This window comes from Trichomonas vaginalis, assembly GCF_026262505.1.
Source record: "Trichomonas vaginalis G3 chromosome Unknown ctg_141, whole genome shotgun sequence".
In the NCBI taxonomy this organism is placed as follows: domain Eukaryota; phylum Parabasalia; order Trichomonadida; family Trichomonadidae; genus Trichomonas; species Trichomonas vaginalis.
Genome location: NW_026529228.1, coordinates 1 through 17,781, shown reverse-complemented (window position 1 = coordinate 17,781; position 17,781 = coordinate 1). Strand labels below are relative to the sequence as shown.

The 17,781-nt window shown below is 35.1% G+C and overlaps 5 protein-coding genes and 4 pseudogenes across 9 annotated transcripts, besides 1 other annotated feature; 5 read left to right on the top strand and 4 right to left on the bottom strand.

Moving 5' to 3' along the window:
• Positions 1–299: 299 nt before the first annotated feature.
• Positions 300–10,730: a mobile genetic element.
• Positions 2,481–2,756, top strand: TVAGG3_1079400 (protein of unknown function, DUF4106 family; the record flags this gene model as incomplete). The annotated part of the gene is made up of 1 exon (XM_051256625.1): positions 2,481–2,756. One exon carries the CDS (start codon positions 2,481–2,483, stop codon positions 2,754–2,756), a length of 276 nt encoding a protein of 91 aa, XP_051076161.1.
• TVAGG3_1079390 (uncharacterized protein) lies at positions 3,407–3,799 on the top strand (the record flags this gene model as incomplete). The annotated part of the gene is made up of 1 exon (XM_051256624.1): positions 3,407–3,799. The coding sequence occupies one exon, from the start codon at positions 3,407–3,409 to the stop codon at positions 3,797–3,799; it is 393 nt and encodes a 130-aa protein (XP_051076160.1).
• TVAGG3_1079380 lies at positions 3,826–5,028 on the top strand (annotated as a pseudogene). Its single transcript has one exon. A coding segment is annotated over exon 1 (1,203 nt).
• TVAGG3_1079370 (protein of unknown function, DUF4108 family) lies at positions 5,094–5,513 on the top strand (the record flags this gene model as incomplete). Its single annotated transcript, XM_051256623.1, has 1 exon — positions 5,094–5,513. One exon carries the CDS (start codon positions 5,094–5,096, stop codon positions 5,511–5,513), a length of 420 nt encoding a protein of 139 aa, XP_051076159.1.
• TVAGG3_1079360 lies at positions 5,530–5,977 on the bottom strand (annotated as a pseudogene). Its single transcript has one exon. A coding segment is annotated over exon 1 (448 nt).
• TVAGG3_1079350 lies at positions 6,194–6,891 on the top strand (annotated as a pseudogene). Its single transcript has one exon. A coding segment is annotated over exon 1 (698 nt).
• On the bottom strand, positions 6,911–7,021 carry TVAGG3_1079340 (annotated as a pseudogene). The gene has a single exon. A coding segment is annotated over exon 1 (111 nt).
• On the bottom strand, positions 7,404–7,991 carry TVAGG3_1079330 (KilA, N-terminal/APSES-type HTH, DNA-binding family; the record flags this gene model as incomplete). Its single annotated transcript, XM_051256622.1, has 1 exon — positions 7,404–7,991. One exon carries the CDS (start codon positions 7,989–7,991, stop codon positions 7,404–7,406), a length of 588 nt encoding a protein of 195 aa, XP_051076158.1.
• TVAGG3_1079320 (organellar and viral DNA polymerase type B) lies at positions 8,527–8,937 on the bottom strand (the record flags this gene model as incomplete). The annotated part of the gene is made up of 1 exon (XM_051256621.1): positions 8,527–8,937. The coding sequence occupies one exon, from the start codon at positions 8,935–8,937 to the stop codon at positions 8,527–8,529; it is 411 nt and encodes a 136-aa protein (XP_051076157.1).
• Positions 10,731–17,781: the final 7,051 nt, after the last annotated feature.

Genomic DNA, 17,781 nt, shown 5'->3' with positions numbered 1-17,781 from the left:
CTATGACAAACTCTTTCTAGGATATAGGTTACCTGAGTTGGGCGACCAGAGCCCAAAGGCAAAAAGGACATGGGAAATTTACAACATACTAGGTGAACATGAGGCAAAGATGCAACAACTTGAAGCAGAGGGCAAGTTACCAAAAGCGACACCAAAGAAGAAGAGTAGAACAAAGTAAAGCTTGGTCCGAGTGGGTTCTATTATGATATATAAATCCAACTATTCTATATTTTTACCCATATGAAATGTACGCCGCTCAGAATATAACGCCAACAGTTTTGGATGCTATGAACGGAAATGTTTCCGAATGGTATAACGAATGCGACAATGCCATTAGAAAGGTCAGAAATAGTTCCTGGAACTTACGAATATACAACTGCTGTTTCTTATGGAAACGTAGGTGAGTTTGGAGAAGGTTCTTCAACAACAGTAGATATTGCTTGCGACAGGTTTCATATTATTTCTATTGACAACTCATTCTTATACGTGGAACAAGACATTGAAATAAACCTTCTGCCAAGTTGTCTGACAAGAAAGGTTGCAATGGAATTTTCTATGTCGGATACCAATATGCTCCAGAAGTTTTCATGGGATATAAGATATATTCTAACTCTGACTTAGTTCAAACAGTAACATGGGCAAACTATGAATGGTTCGCTTTGAGAAACTCAGTACAACCACAAGCTAGAGAACAAAACAGACCAGTATGCAAATATTGAGAAAATAAGAAGACTTGACCCTAACGTTCCAGGAGTTTATGTTAACCTTTCTGGTTCAGATGGAACTGCTGCCACTAAAGTAAAACTGAAACTTAGAGTTCCTTTGTCATCTTCCTCATCTTCAGGTTTTTAAGATACTTGCCAAACTGGGCAGGAAAAATTTCTATCGAACTTACTCCAAGCAAAAATAACTTAGTCATTGCACCAACACAAGACCCATTCACTATTAGCAGACTAATGGGAGCAAGTTCTCATTCGACTTTTGCAAAGACAAAGTTGACTTAGACTTTGGTTTCTCAAACTTCAACAATGAAGTAAACTATTATTTCAATGCTGCTGGAACTGCTTGGGACCCAGTTAAGTTCACATGCGAAAAGTTTGAATGCAAGAGAATAGAAAGCAGACTTGCAGTCTATATGTTGGACCCAGATATTTCAAATGCTTTAGCTGCCAAATATATTGCAGTTCCACTTATGTTCCCTATACACCAAATATCTGTCAAAGACTTTGCAGGTGAAGTTGGAAACCAAAGTGCTGACCCAGGTGCAAGAACAGATATTGCTTTAACAACTGCAATGAAAATGCAGATACTATGTTTGTACTGTTCAGACGAACTATAAATGACTATTCTTGTTTCTACAACCCCGGTATTAAATATCATATAAACATAGATGGCAAATATTATCCAAGAGAAGAATATTCTACAGTTGAGGATATGAGGTCATACAACTTGACATTAGATGCTATGAACTTTAACAACAATTCAACAACAACCATTAACCCTGAAATGCAAAGTTCTATTATGCCATATGTGAAAGTATGGACTCATACAGGAGGTCAAAAAACTCAATATACAAATGGAGACCGTTCAAACTTTTGGCTTGGCATTCCATTTGCTGACTCAGAAGACTTTATGGGTGGTATTTCAACTGTTGGTACGTTCAAATACAATATACTGGTGACAGAGACGGTCCAGATGAACTGAGAGCAAAGAAGTTTACAAAACCAATAGCACTTTTCACGGAAGATGCTCTTTTGAAGATTCGTTCGATGAAACCTGCTGGGGCTCCTCAGATTGGCATAACGACAGCTTCCATCGAGCAGATTTTGGCAGCAGGTCAGTAAGTTGTTCTTGAACTGACTTCTCTCCGTCAAATATTGACAGTACGCCAGTTTTGACATAATATTGTATTATAAACTTACCTTTAGAAATATCTGTAAGTTTTGAAGTTATATTTTTGTCTGCTTCAAGAACTTTCACCATCTCGGTTATACCAACTTTCTTTGCTTTATGAAAATATTTAGGTTCAGCAAAGACTGCTATTCTATAACATTTACCATTGTTTGTATAAAGAACTATTCTGTCAATGTATTTGTATTGTTTGTGTGTGTAAACTTTGTTCTGCTTCAATTCGAAGAGATACTCGAATACGTCCATCTTTTTATTCTAAGTAAAATGTCATTTCCGAAAAATAGAAGCGTAGTGTTTCAAAAGGTTTAATGGCGGCGGCAGATGTGAAGTTAAATTCACCAACTCAAACAAACAGTCAAAGTGTTGTTGTCAATGTCAAAGACAGAGATGTTGAAGTGGGGAAACCATACGAAGACGAAGATGGTATAACAATTGTTCCTGTAAAAGAACAACCAACATATCCTGAAGTTAGCAGAGACTTAAGTTCTGTTGCAGATATTCGAAACGACTACCAACAACTGAAAGACAAACTTCAAACTCAGGAGAAGATTTGTCAAGCTTTAAGTATAATGTTAAACTTGGTCGAACACAACCCTGTAAAAGTGAACTCATATGTCATTGCACCTCATGAAGTCTTGAAAGAACTATTGAAACTTTTGACAGAGGCAGACGATATAAACATCAAAGAAATAGAACCCGACATTAGTTGCTGTGGTGTTTCATATAATGTCATTGACAAGATATACGTTATGAAAGGAGGTGAAACGTTGAACTTAAAGTATAGTTTCCCAGACGTCATAAAAATATTTGACGACCACAACATTTCATTAAAATTTATTTGCTAAGTAAAAATGTCAAAACTTCTTGAAAGATGTTTGAAGAAAAATAATATAGACTTTATTTCATGTAAAGGACTTTACACACTTTTGAACGATATGAAAGACCCTGTTTTGTTTGTTCGTGTAGACAAAGGAAAGTTCTATGTCTTTACAAAATATTTGAACTTCTTAGACAGAGAACTTCAAGAAACGCCATGTGAAAGTTTAGATGAAGTTCTTCTCCACTTTCAGAAAAACTTTTAAATATATATAAATGGCAGAAGATATAATGGTTTATACTATTACGACTAAAAACCCTGAGTCATATAATTCTATAACAACAAACTTACAAAGTCCTCAAGGACGGTATTGTAAACTAACCTTAAACACAATGACGACTAAAGCCTGTTTTGCTCTTTTGACACCAGAAGACTTTATTGTTGTGAATGGTAAAAAATACTCCTTTGAAGATACTTACTCAGATATACACCAACAGGTTTTGTTGACTTATTTAATACTTTAAGTACGGTGTAACATGTGCTGCAACTAGAGCAGGTTTCATTATGTTTGGATGTCCGACTGAGTTTACTATAAACAATATGAGCTATAATACAAAACTTATTTCTGGTTTTTACTACCAACAGTTTCCTATAACAGGAAAAGGTGTCATACAAGGAATGTCTATTCCATTGACATTAAGCACACCAATCTTATATATTGTTTCAAACTTAGGTTCAAAGTGTTATTCGAATGTCGACAGAAACTATTATGACCAAAAGATACTTATGCGTATAAACAATACTTTCTCTGCTGGTTTGCCTATTGTTCATTCGAATGCAGAATTTTCAACCTTAGTGAACTCAAACACTTTGGCAAGTATAACGTTGACATTAGTTGACGCAAACTTTGTTCCTGTAAAACTTTTATGTCCTATGTATTTGTCAATGACGGCAGAAAGTTTCGAATTGGAAGATGCAACTGGTGAAAGTATTGTATTACAAGAACAACTTCAACAACAAATAGCTCAAGAACAACAAATGCAACAAATGCAACAACAAAGTCAAGAATAAAAAAAATATTTTTTTTTTTTTTAAAAATGTACAGAATAGATGTTTCAGATTTTTATGACTTCCAAGCATTCAGAAATATGTGTCCATTTCGAGACTATAACAAAGCAGTCGAGAATTTGAAACGTTTAGTCATTTATGTCGACTCTGCCCCAGAATGTTATGTCATGAAAGAATGGGATGTTGTCTTTAACAAACCAAGAGCAACAATAGTTTCAGAACAAGAATGTAGACAGAAACTTAAGAAAATAAAAGTCGTACAAGTTGGCATGAAGATGTTAGATGCTTGGGATATCTTATTGTCAAAGTTAGAAGATTTTTCAGTTCGAGGTATAAAGTTCTATACACCTTCTCCAAACTTCTATTCTATCTTCACTGGATATAAATACGAACAAGTAGAATGGAAAGAAAATATTATAGAAGCTTGGTTAGACCATGTCAAAGAAATTATATGCAATGGAAACGAAAGAGGTTTATGAGTATATCTTATGTTGGTTTGCAAACATCTTACAACATCCAAGTGCTAAAAATGAAACTGCTCTCATTATAATTGGAAAACAAGGAACAGGTAAGAACACATTCTTTACAGATATCTTATGCAAACTGTTAGAGGGCTATTCGAATCCGAATATGACAAACATAGAAAACATCTGTGCAAGTTTAACTCCTCAATAGAGAATATGAAACTTATAGTTGTAACGAACTTCAAAGTATAGATACAAAAAAGTTTTAAACTCAGATGCTTTGAAGAGTCTTATAACAGACAAAGTTGGAGTTGTTGAAAGAAAGTATAAAGACCAAAGAGTTTGTGAAAATGTTGCAAACTTCATTATGGTTTCAAACAATGCTGTTCCGATGAAGTTAGAAAGTTCTGACAGAAGATATGTAGTTGTCAGAACGTCAGATTCTCATATGCAAGATACAGAATATTTTGACGACTTAGCAGAAACTTTGACATCTGACTTTTACAACCACTTGTTCTCATATTTTATGACATTAGATATTTCTAAGTTCAATCCAAGACAAATTCCACATACCGAAGAGAGACAAACATTGTTAGAAGCAAAAAGAGTGTATATGAACTGTTCATAGATGAAACTGACTTTGTGTCATTAGATGAAAGGTCATTGTACGATTCGTATAAACAATATTGTCAAGAATATGGTTATATGACAGCGTCTAAACGAACATTCTTGGCAAATGTCAAAAGTCTTTTAGACGTACAGAATGGTGTATATACAAAGAAAAATTTTTATGAGTAAATTTAAAAAAAATATTTTTTTATCCGATAGAAAAGATGACGAAATTCATCTCAGTAAACAAGTACATGTCAGGACTTAAAGAAGAACTAGACCCATTCACATATTTGAATGTTTACTTCTACCATTTTGAAAAGTCTTCATTCAGCAAAGTTTGGAACATCGAACCAGTTAAGTTTGCTATTGTGACTAAAAATGGTGCGAAATTTGAAGACTTAGACATAGAAGGTTTGTTAACAGTCAAAGAAAGTTTTGACAGAAGGTTTTCAAACCTTAAAGAAGGCAAAGCATACAAACTTGTTATACCTTATGAACCAAAGAAAGCAGACGACTATGAATATTATGAGTCTAAGATAGTTGAAGTTCAAGGTAAATTGGGTAAAAAGATTTTAGAGTCTAAGCCAGTGTTTGCTCCTAAAGAGGAAGAGAACATTGACATTGACCCAGAAATGTTCTAAAAATAAAATTTTATTTTTACATGTCAAATTTCTTTTTCTCTGGAACTGGTTCAGGTTCTTCTTCTCTTCTTCTACTTTCTTTTCTTTCTTTTCTCTCTTCTTCTTTTCTGGTGGAGTTATGTCAAATTTGGCGCAACCATATTTATGTAAAAGTTCTTTGTCCTTTAATAGCTCATCTATTCTGTTTTCTATTTCATCTTCAAGAACAGCGCATGTGTCTTCTTTGCATTCTAAGAAGTTTTGTTGGACTTCATCTCTCCAAGAGGCGTCATCTCTGTCAACAAGTCTGTCATTGACAAATTAAGACTTCTGCCTAATGTTTTATGGTTCTTGTCATATTCCCAGAAACAGAACTTTAGAACAAATTCACCTTTCTTGTTTACACTATGTAAGATTTTATGGTCGACAGATGTTTTGCTGTCGAAAAGCTTGTCTCGAATATAGATAGCGAAATCGCTAGACATTTTCTAAAAGATAAAAATTTTAATTTTTCTAAAAATATGTTAGAAAAAAAGTTTGCTGACATTGACAAGAAATTTGAGAATGTTTTAAATAAGAACAAGAGAAAGTTAGAAAATGCTCAGATAAAGCCTATACATGACAAGTTCTTATTTGCTCAGAATGGTATAACAGGTCTAATTGCACCACCTGGGTCGGGTAAGACTTTCACTTATCTTAAAATGGCTGCACAACAACAAGAACTAGATGAGAAGAACCCATTCTATGAGTTAGTTGTTATTTGTAGTACTTCTGGTCAATTTGACCAAACCGTCAATTCGTTCAAAGATATTATAAAGAAGTCTAAGTTAGTATGTATAAAGGATACTGAGTTGTTAGATTGGATAAAGAAGTACCAAAGAAGAGTTTTGAAGTATAATGCTATAAATGAGTATATAAATTCTAAGTTCAAAGACCCTAATGAGGAAATGCAGAGAATATTAGAGAAGAAACACTTCAGAAACAAACAGAAAGAGATAGAATACATTTCGAAGAAATTGCAATCGTACGATTGGAAGACTTACCCTCATAGATGTCTTCTTATCTTAGATGATTTCGCCTCTCATCCTTTGTTAAAGAACAGAGAACAAGATATGTGTCGAATTCTTAAGAAGCTCAGACACTTTAACATCTCAGTTGTCATTTGTGTACAGACAGCAAAGAGTTTAAGTAAGGATGTTAAAAGAATACTTACTGACATTGTACTTTTCCCCGGATTGTCCGAAGACGATTTCATGGAACTTATGAAAGAGTCCATGGCAGGTAAGTTTGACAGACATATGAACTATGGGAGAAGTATAAAGTCATACAAGACCCTCATACTTCTTTCAGAATTCATATCTACGCAAACAAAGTTCAAATTGTAAAAAGTCAAGCGTAAAAAATGTAAGTGTTTAGTCTTAGTAAGTCTGTTGTGGTGCTGGGGCTGTCGGTTCTTCTGGCTTTGGAAGGCATTCAGGAAGAGGAACGTCAGTCATCCGTTTGTGTCCTGTTGGAAGGAAGAACTTTTCCAGTTGTCGGGAAAAACTTTTTCTGTTGGAAGGAAAAACTTTTTCCTGTCGGATGGAAAAATTTTTCCTGTCGGATGGAAAATTTTTTTCTGAAGTTCGACCAAAAAGTTCTCAATTTTCGAAAATTTGAATGGTTTACGGACGGACAACTGGAAAATTTTTTCCTGTCGTCGGGAAAATTTTTTTCTGTCGGAAGGAAGAACTTTTTCCAGTTGTCGGGAAAATATTTTTCTGTCGGAAGGAAGAACTTTTTCCTGTCGGAAGGAAGGACTTTTCTTGTCGGAAGGAAGGACTCGGAATGCCAGAAGGATTTGACAAGGCAATTTACTTTATAGAGCTACCTGAGCCATCTGAAGTCAAGCTTGAAAAATAAAGAGTTCATCTACCCTACTTGTTTGAAGTTGTCAAAATACTCTGTTATTTTTTCCTTTAACAATGGCAAATCTTCTTTGAAGGTAAGTATTGTACAACCTTTAATATCATAGTGTGTTTGAGGTAACGTATCTTGAACTATTTGTTTCACATCTTCATTTGGTGTCATTGAAATCGGTAAGTTTTCGCGATAGAACCAATTTCTGTCAGATTTGTAAATCTTAGCAAGGTCGTAAAAGCTTTTGTTGTTTCTTCTGACTAAATGCAACATAACCATATCTTTATCTTCTTCATTTTCCATCTCTTCAGTATAAATCATATACTTATAGTTCTTTTCCTTTCCTTTTGGTACCGAACGTGGTATTCTTTTCTGAATGCTTTTGTCTTTTGCTTCAAGCTTGTTCTCTAGCTCTTCACGTTCTTGTCTATGAATTTCATCTAACATCATGAAAATATAACAAGCGTAACGAGGTGAAGCCCACATTGCAACAGCATTTACTAAAAGTCTATGAACATAATATCCTCTCAAACCATTTAGCAAATTTTTACGATTTTCGTACGGAATCTCGACCCTCGGTTTTCCGAGGGTCGCAAACATATGAGGAAATTCTTCTAAAAGTTCTTTTGTCTGTTGGTTTTCAAACCAATGATATGCTTGCTTTGTAGAACGAAGAGCGTTCAAAATACTTTGCATTTGGTACATATCGTCTTTGACTGAACGAATGAGACGTAACTGTTTGTTATACTGTATGTACTCGTATTCTTCATTTATAGCTTCATGGACTATAACTGTTGTTGTGTTCTCGGTTGTTGACATATCTGTCTTTATATTCCGGATAAAAAAAATATTTTATAAAAAACTAACTTTATTTTTTCTGTCTTAAGGAAATTCACGATTTTCATAGAGTTTTGGCGACCAGGATTTCTTACCTACTCGCAATTTTTTACGATTTTCGTACGGAATCTCTTCTCTCGGTTTTCCGAGGGTAGCAATCTTATGCCATTTTACTCAGATTTTCATACGGAATTCAGCAAAAATAATGTTTAGGTGAAGAGGTGAGATCTCACCCGTTTTCTCACCTGTTTTCTCACCTCATTTTTTTCACAAGCGTTTTACATGGTAAACGTTATTTTTACATGTATTTTTCAGCAACTTCGTCAAATAATTTTATAGCTTTATTTATCTCATCTACTTCAAACGTTTCTTTACCTTTTATGGGAGCACCATACATTTTCTCAAACTTTTCAAGTAGTTCTGTTTCAGCAGCTCTCATATCGTTAACAAACACAACCTTGACTCTATTGACTGTACTGTCATATCTTTGAGTTATATTATATGTTCTTCCTATCTTATATCTCTTTGTATTGAAGTCCTTCGGTTTCTGAACGATGTAAAGTAAGCCTTCACTGCAACGTTCTGAGTCGAATAAACCATATGTTATGAAGTTATATCCAACAACTGGGTCTAACCATAACAAAACTATTGGTATAAGACTTTTGTCTATAAGATATGCTGTAGTTCCATAGAATCTTACCGATATCATAAGCTTAGGATTTCTTGTCAAAATTTTCTGAGTAGAAGCAATTTTAACCCAGTCGTGGGATGTTTTCTTTCCAGATGGAGATATAATGTCTGACAAAGAATATTTGTTGTATTTCTTTGAGTATCTTACGTTTAAATCACCTATTCTAACCACTTTGGTGTCATTGTCTATCTTTCTAACTGTTTCAAACTCATTGTTTGACATTTCTGTTCTTACATACAAGATAAAAAAATATTTAATAAAAACTAACTTTATTTTTTCTATCTTAAGGAAATTCATGATTTTCATAGAGTTTTGGCGACCCAGAAAAAAAAAAACGGTCTCGCTGTGCTTCATGATTTTCATGTGTTTTAGGCAAGGCCGGTAAAATCCGGTCTAGAGAAATTTCACGATTTTCATGAGTTTTAGGCGACTAAGTTTTTTTTCCCTGGTCGCTGTTCTTCACGATTTTCATGTGTTTTAGGCAAGGCCGGTAAAATCCGGTCTAGAGAAATTTCACGATTTTCATACGGAATCTCTTCTCTCGGTTTTCCGAGGGAAGCAATCTTATGCCATTTTACTCAGATTTTTGGTCATTTTTCAGTAAAAATAATGTTTAGGGTAGAAGGTTAGATCTAACCTCTTTTCTAACCTCTTTTCTAACCTCATGAATTTTCATGATTTCATCGAAACTAAACGTAAATGTTTTGTCAAACATGAACATACATGTTTTGTCAAGACTTCTTCATCGTACATTCTTTGTCATGATTTCATCGAAACTAAACATACATGTTTTGTCAAGACTTCTTCATCGTAATGAGCGTAAATCAGACAAAAATAATGTTTAGGGTAGAAGGTTAGATCTAACCTGTTTTCTAACCTGTTTTCTACCCCAGTTATTTTATAAGCGTTTTACATGGTAAACGTTATGAATTCGTGAGACTCTAAACAGTTTTGTAGCTTCTATTTCTTCGCTGAGGATATCGAATGTTTTAACTATGCCGAAAGTTTCTTTATACTTCTTCTTGACGTCAGATAATAGGAAATCGTCCGCAGTTGGATAGTTTTTGTTCAGAAATTCTAACATGTCCATTTTATTTTCTGCTGGCTTTTCTGCTTCTTTCTTTAAGTCAGCATAGTCGTTTCGCATACGTTCTATCTCTTTGACGGAGTAGTTATATCTCCTCATTGCTGCTTTACATTTAGAACATTGCGGGTTCATTTTTGCGTTATATTCTGAAACCTTACCTGCTAAAACAACCAAGGCGTCAATGGTTTTCTTTAACTCAAAAGTTGCTGGTTTTATCTGTTCATTCCATACCTTACCTCTTCTATCTTTATCTCTTATCTGCCATACACATTTTGCAACTAATGTAACAAAGTTGTCGTAGGTCTTAAACTCCCCCGATTTATATATGTCAGAAACATTCTTATATACCATGTCGCAATCTTTGTCCATAACCTTATGGTTGCAATGAAAACCAAGGAATTCATAATTTACCTTTCGTATGAACTTCTTTATTTCTACTGAGTCAGTTGCTTTGACTTCAATTTCGTCGAATTCAGGAATAGTGAGTTTTTGTTGTTGGATTTCAGGTAGTTTAGGCAAATGGTCGATGAGGTCCTGCATTTCATAAAGATACTGTTCATTTGTTTCATCCTGTGCGGTACAGTCTAAATTACTTGTTAAAAGTTCTTGCTTTATCTTCTGGATTTCTGTTTCGAAAGTAAATGAAGAAGGAATGAAGCTTTTCATCTCTACTAACATAGATGTTGGATTCATGACTAACGAGTTTGGTGCTGTTGTTGCTAACATGTTCTTACAATAAAAATAAAAAATATTTTTTTAAAAAAACTAACTTTATTTCATCTGTCTTAAGGAAATTCATGAAAATTCAACGGGTGAGAAAAGAGGTGAGAAAAGAGGTGAGATCTCACCACTTCACCTAAACATTATTTTTGCCGAATTCATGAGTTTTGGTTGAAAGAATACGATGGAGCCAAAAGTGGCTCGACCTCAAAACAACAATTTTGGTTTGGGAAGAATTAATAGCAATTTCCCGCCGGGAAATTCGGCCGGTTTGCTTTTTAATAACAAAATTCAAGAGGTTTTTAGAATAACAGTTTTTTAGAAAACCAGGTTTAGAATCTTTAAACCTTTCTTTACCTAAACATTATTTTTGCCGAATTTCAGAAACAAAAATTCAAAAACTAGGTTTTTGAAGGAAAAGTGGTTTAGAAAAACCGTGGGTTAGATCCTAAACATGCCCCTAAACAATAAAAAAAGTATTTTTTTGTGGGCTTATGTTTTTTTCTGTAATAATTTCATGACAAATTTCAGAGGTTAGAAAAAGAAAGGGTTTTAAAGAAAAAAGAAGGTTAGATTCTAAACCTTTCTTACCTAAAAAAGTAATTTTTCAATACTTTTTTTTCAGCACTTTTTCCGTAAGTTATTATTATGAAAGAAAAACATTGAGATAAAGTTCCCCATTAGTACATGGAATAATAAATGTTTGCCACACCATTTTGTTTTGTGGAACCAAATTTGGAAAAATCCAGAAAGAACTGTTACTAGGTTTTGGTTCCCGTAGAATTTTAGAAGCCATAAAAGGTCAATAAAAAGTCCCCCCTTTTACCAAAAACAATAGAAAAAAACTAATTTGGTTGCCTTGAAACCCTGGAAAAACTTTTTGCCATGGAACACAAATAAAAAACATTTTGAAGGGTCCCCAACAAAACGTTTCATAACTGTCCCCCCAAATCTTGCTTGGTTGGAAATATAAAATTGAAAAATGGACCCCCCATACCTGGTGGGGGTTAATGCTTTCGTTCTGGGTTTTTTTTAGGGTAAAAAACCCGAAAAGAATTTGGGTGCCCAAGACGGTTGTTTTTTTTTTGGGGTTTTTTTTTTTTTTTTGTTTATTTTTTGTTTTTTTTTTTTTTTTTTTTTTTTTTTTTTTTTTTTTTTTTTTTTTTTCCCTACTTTTACCAATAAAAATAAAAAACTCTGTATTCTTGGAAGGGGGTTTTTAAATTTTCAAATCCTTTTTGGGAAATGAAACGGGTGGAGTTTCAAATCTTGTCCATATTCCTAGTTTTTCAAGATAGTATGTTCCATTTTAATAAAAGAGTTCCCCCCGTTAATTTTCTTTGAAATTCCCAAATAAATTAATTTTGGTTCATTTTGAGGTTTGAAAAAGGTTTCCCATTAGAGTTTTTTTCTCAACGAACCCTCGTCCTGAAAAAAACGAATTGTAAAAGATTCTTCTTTTCCGTCAAATTGGTCTTATAAAGACCATCATGAACCCCTTAAAACTGGCCCACCATGAAAATATCCTGAACTGCCGGGAACCAATAAATTGCGTTAGTTCCTAATTTGGAAAAAACAAAAACTCTTCCTAAAATCCTATTGCTCTTTGGGGCCCCAAATCTTTCCCCTTGGAAAAAAAAAGGGCGACCTTTTTTTTGGGGGAAAAAAGCCCAAAAGGAAAAAAATTTGGGGAATAGTTTCCCCAAACCCCTGTTATATTCCCGGGATGAAAATTTTCCCTTCATCTGAAATTATTGTCCCCCCTATCCCACAACCATTTGTAAGATATTAAGTTCCCCTAACCGGTTTTTGTAATCTGCCCTTACTTTTTGGTTTTTTTCTTTGTTTTTTTTTCCAAACCCTGAAAGCAATTTAAAATATAAATGTAAATTATTTGTTTTTTTAAATTGGTTATGCCATTTCAGTATTCCCTTCATTAACACAGGTTTTTTTCCCCAACGGGTCCCCTTCCTTCCCACACTTCACGTACCAATTCCGATAAAAATTTTTTTTTAACTTTTCATGCAAATGTTTTATTTCTTGGGGTTTGCCCCCGTCCCTTCAAAGTATGCCCCCAATACTTAACGCCTTGGAGAAAAAGGAACCCAAATTGAACTTCCGGTTGAAAAATTTTTTGTCCCCAAATTTTAACAGCCCAAATCTTTTCATCCGACCAATTCCCCTTTCCCCCAATGAGTTTGTTTTGTATCCCTTTCTTTCGTGTCGTCATTGAAGTGGCGTCCATGTTTTATAAGTACCTTCCAACTTTGGATTTGGGGACTTTTTCGGAAAGAGAAATTTTTGTTTTTGGTAAAAGTTGGTCAAGGAAACCTTGGGGCCCTTTTTTGCAACCCTTGGAGGGTAATTAAAGAACCAATGTTTTTCGGACCAATAGGTTTTTTTTTTTTTAAATGGTTGGTTAAACTAACCCCCACTTTTTGACCCTTGAAGGTGGATTTCCCGTTACTTTTCAACAAAGGAGAAAAAATACCCTTTTTCCAATCAAAAGTTGTTCGAACCCTCTTTATAATGTACTCCCTTCACTCTTTGAAAGGGTTTTTTAATGGAATATCCCCCATGTTTCCCGAAATTCCATTAAAGCCAATTTTGAGTGTTCCAATTGGCCAAAAGTTGGGGGTTTGAAGCTTTTCCTAAATACCATAAACAGTTGTTTTTGTTATGACCTTTTTTCCCAACTGTTAATAGTTTCCCTTTTCCCGGGAAACTAACCATCCCTTTTCGTTTTGGAATTTTCCAGTTCGGAAATATAATGGAAAAACAAAACCCCTTCATGTATGGCCAAGCCGTTAAGGGTTTCAACAAATAGTAAAATCTTTCCCCAATCTGGGAACAGGTCGAAACTTTGTTCCCCACCGTCATACCATTTTTTGGTTCCGCAGGGTTTTTTTTTTGTGGAAAAATTTTTTTCTCAAGTGAGTTTCTTAACCTTTCTTTGAGAAACTTCCTTTCCCTGTTTATCCTAATAAACATCCGTTTCGAAGCAAACTGTTTCCCCCATAAATAAAAACCCTTTCTGAACCTAATTCAAAGATGCTCTCCCCAATACAATTTTTTGAAAACGTCATTGGGATTGTTCCCCTCAAATGGAAAGTTTTTTTTTATGCAATTTGGAAGTTCTTTTGGCACTCATTGAAAGTTTTTTTTCTTCTGGTTTTTTCAAAAGGTTGGGTAATCCGAAAAACATCCACCTTTTCTTGGTGGAAATTGTGACTCCCTTTTTTTTTGTAACTAGACTTTTTGGGTTCTTTGGAAACAAACTTTTTGGTCCCTTTGGCCTTAACAGTGGGAAAGTTGTTTCGTCTTTTTTTGGTACAAAAGTTTCTGTCAAGCTTTTGGTCCCATCCCTGGAATTGTTCCAACAACCCTTTTTTCCCTCCGGGAAAAAAGAAATGTTTTTAACAGCTTTCTGGACAATGGTTTGGCCCCCCACTGCCTTTTCCGAACATGGGGTTTTTTGGTTTTAAGACTTTCCCACGGTTCAACAAATGAGTGTTGTGGACAATTTTACAATCTTTACATGGTAAAAAATTGGAAACTCAAACAACAATAGTTTCGGTCATGTGGGGGAAACCTTTTAAGTTTTGTAGGTTTTTTAAAATTTTTTGACTCGGAATATTTGACAATTTTGCCCAACCCGGTGCCATTTTGGCCCCATTGGGACTCTGAGAAATGTCTTTTTCTTCCCACAATGGACTCAAGATTACTTCAATCTTTCCCTCCAATTTGGGTAACAGGAACCAAAGAGTTCCCTTGAAGACATGTAAGAAAATGGCAAAAGGGTTCCCCGTTTTTGAAATTGTTTTTCAATTGAATTTGTAAATTCCATACCTTGTCCCCCCAAGTCCATGTTTCGACTTTAAATTTTATGAAAGGGGAAGTATCCCAAGGCAATGGGTTTTTGTTCCGAACTGGCTTTTGAAGGGTTTTAGGTTTGTACATCGAACTGAACACTTGCAATTCCTTTCATTGGCAAATTCCCAAAAATTTGTCTGGAGTCCCCCCGGAAGTTCAAACATTGTTCTCTCCTTTGGTAGTCCTTTTGAAAGCCGTTCCCCCAAGAAGTTTTGCAAGCTTGTTTTGTTCCCCATTGCATTTTGCCATAAGGTAAAAAAAAGGGGTGACCATCCCAATCCCGTTAAAAATGGTCCAATCCCTTTGAGATTGAAAATCCCCTTTCCCTTTTAATTTTACGTTCTTGAATTGCAGCCAAAAAATTTTTACCATGGAAGCCCCCTTTTCTTTTGGGTTCCTTTTCCTTGTCCCAAAGGTTTTACTTGGTAAAATTTCGACCAGAATTTGGTAATTTTTGAACCTTCTAAACTTCACGGGTACTTCTCATATGCATATCTTGGTTTTTCTTCCCCATCGGAAGCCCATATGACCATCTCCTGCACTAACCTTTTTTTCCTTTCAAAGGAAATGCAATTGTTCCGTATGTTCCCGTAGAATTCTTGGCAAAGGCCCGTTCCCCGTGGGTCTCAACTTTGAAAAGGTATATCTAACATCCGAAAGGCCATGGGTTCCATTAAGACGGTTCCTCTTCTTAACCCTCTTTTCTAAGGTCCTGTTTGGAAATAATTGCACACGTGGCTGTTTCCCCAAATCAAAATTTTTTCGTAGGTTTTCCCCCCCCCAGAAAACCCAAGCCCCCCCAAGTTTGTTCATAGACTTTTATGGGTCCTTCCCTTTTCCTATAATTTAAAAAATTCCCTTCGAAACTTCCTTCCCTCCAACCCTATCTTTTGCCCAACTTTCTTGGCCTTTTTATTTAAGCCAGATTTCCCCTATTCCCATTTTCTATATGGGGGCTTTTAATAAAATAAAATATTTTTTTTTTTCCCTTTAACTTTAACAAATAACCACCCTTGCTTTGCCCCATAAGGGTTCCTTGGACGCCCCAAAACCCATTAACCAGCCTAATGAAAGGTTTTTGGACTTGGTTTTTTTTTAAGTTTTTTGGAAAACCTAAACTTTGGTTTTTGGTTTTTATCTTTCAAGTTTTTTTGGTTTTTTTCTTCTTTCTTTAATCTTTTCGTCCCACTTTCGTTTCCCCCTCCTGAACCCTTTTAACCTCAACTGCCAGGAAGTTTGTTGGTCGTCAAACATCTTCATAAATTATCATAAATGCCCAATTTTTTGTTTTTTTGTTTTTCCCTTCACCTTTTTGTGTTTTGGGGGTTGTATTTTAAGAATATTCCGAACTCCCCTAGTCAATTGAGAAAATGTTTCATAATGAACCGGTTTGGTCAGTGAAAGTAAACTTTTTCCCAATCTGGTTGTCCCTTCCGAAGCTCCCTTCCCAAAAGAAACCTTTCAATATTTTATTGTGAGGAGTCCCCTGTTTCTTTTTTTTGAGATACTAAAGCCCCGCCCAATTTCCTATGAAAGGTGGACCTTATAGTTTTAGGGGTTTTTTTGTATTTTTCCCCAAGAACCTGGCCCAAACTTTTCCTTATATTGAATTTTTCCCTCCTTCATCCTGGTAAGGTTCTTTGGAATCCAGTTTTGAAACAATGGTTTCTGAAAAAACTTTTGTTTTTTGTTGGGTTTTGGTCCAAATCCTACCGTTTCTTCAACTTTCTTCGGTATTTTATTCCTTTAGTAAAAATTTTTAGTTTGTTTTGTTTTTTTCAACTTGGTTGTTTTGTTTTGGTTTTTTTTTTAAGTCCCCCGGTCCCTAAAACTTCTGAAAAGGTTTATAGGGGAGAAACTTTGGGAAACAAACACGTTGTTGGTAACTCTTGGAAAGTCGACAAATGCCTCTTGGAAAAACCCATTTGTCCCTCAAATGCTTGTAAATTTTCATTATCCCTTCAGGTAAAAAACTTTACTTCCCAAGTTGAGGTGGGGGTTTTTGCCCCGGGTTTTGGTTTTTTTATTGGGTTACCCACTGTTGTGCATGGTTTTATTTTCCTCCCACCTGTTAAAAGAAATCTTTTTCCAACCCTTGGTCCCCAATATAGTGTTTCCCCTGCTTGGTTTATAGTAGGTTCATTTTTGGCCCTTTGTTTTAAAATAATAGTTTCCTGCCCTTGTTCTTCCTACAAATTGTCAATCCATCCTTGAACTTTTTTCCTCTTTGTTCCAGGATTTGGAAATAAGATTTTTTTGCTTGCAATCTTCGTGGCTTAATCATCCCAAACCCCTCTTGTTACGTTTTTGGGTTTATAATAGGTTTTGTTGCTTTCCTCTTTTTTTAAAGTTTATACCTTAATGTTAAACCTCCCAAAAATCCTTTCCTTCCAACTCCAAATAACACCTCTGGCCCCTTTTATTTTGTTTTTTCCCCAACTCGGGCAAAAATCCTGGGGGATGCAACTCCCCTGGCTAAATGCGCCCCAAAATTAAACCCATTTTTTTTCTTTAATGGGTTTAAAAAATGAAACGAAAAATCCCCCAAACAAAGGACCCCCTATGTTCCCTAAAGGCAACAAAAAAAGCCACTCATGGTAAAAAATCTTTTAGTTCAACAACCAAAAAATGCCCTTGGTTTTGGATTTAATCTTTTGGGAACAAATTCCCCCGAAAAGGGTTATAAGGAGGGAAAGAATGACCCCCACAATTACTTTGGTTAATATATTTGTTTTTGGTTCCCAAAACTACAAGAAAATACTGGGGGTTGAAAGCCCCATAACCATTACAGTCCCCCCCAAAAAAGTATTTTTTTTAAAGATGTGAAAAAAAACCTGGGTTGACCAAATATTTCCTTTTACAAAATAACATCAAACAAAAACTGACATCTGACCCTGTGGAAAGTTTCTTTCCAAATCAGAAATTTTGAATGGGTAAAAAAACTATTCTGCGTTAAAATGTTTTAAACCCAAATATTTTCAATTTGTCGACCCCAAACCATTTTCTGGCTCTTGGTTGGTCATGGGAAACCGGGTTGGGTTATAAAATGGTTAAAAGACTTAAAACCCCAACCCAACAAAGGTGGTGGGGTGAAAGCAAATTGGAAAAAAATGGTCATTATTGACCGACAAAATAATAGACCACTTCCTCCATGGGCAGATGAAAAAGCAGTTTTAAATATT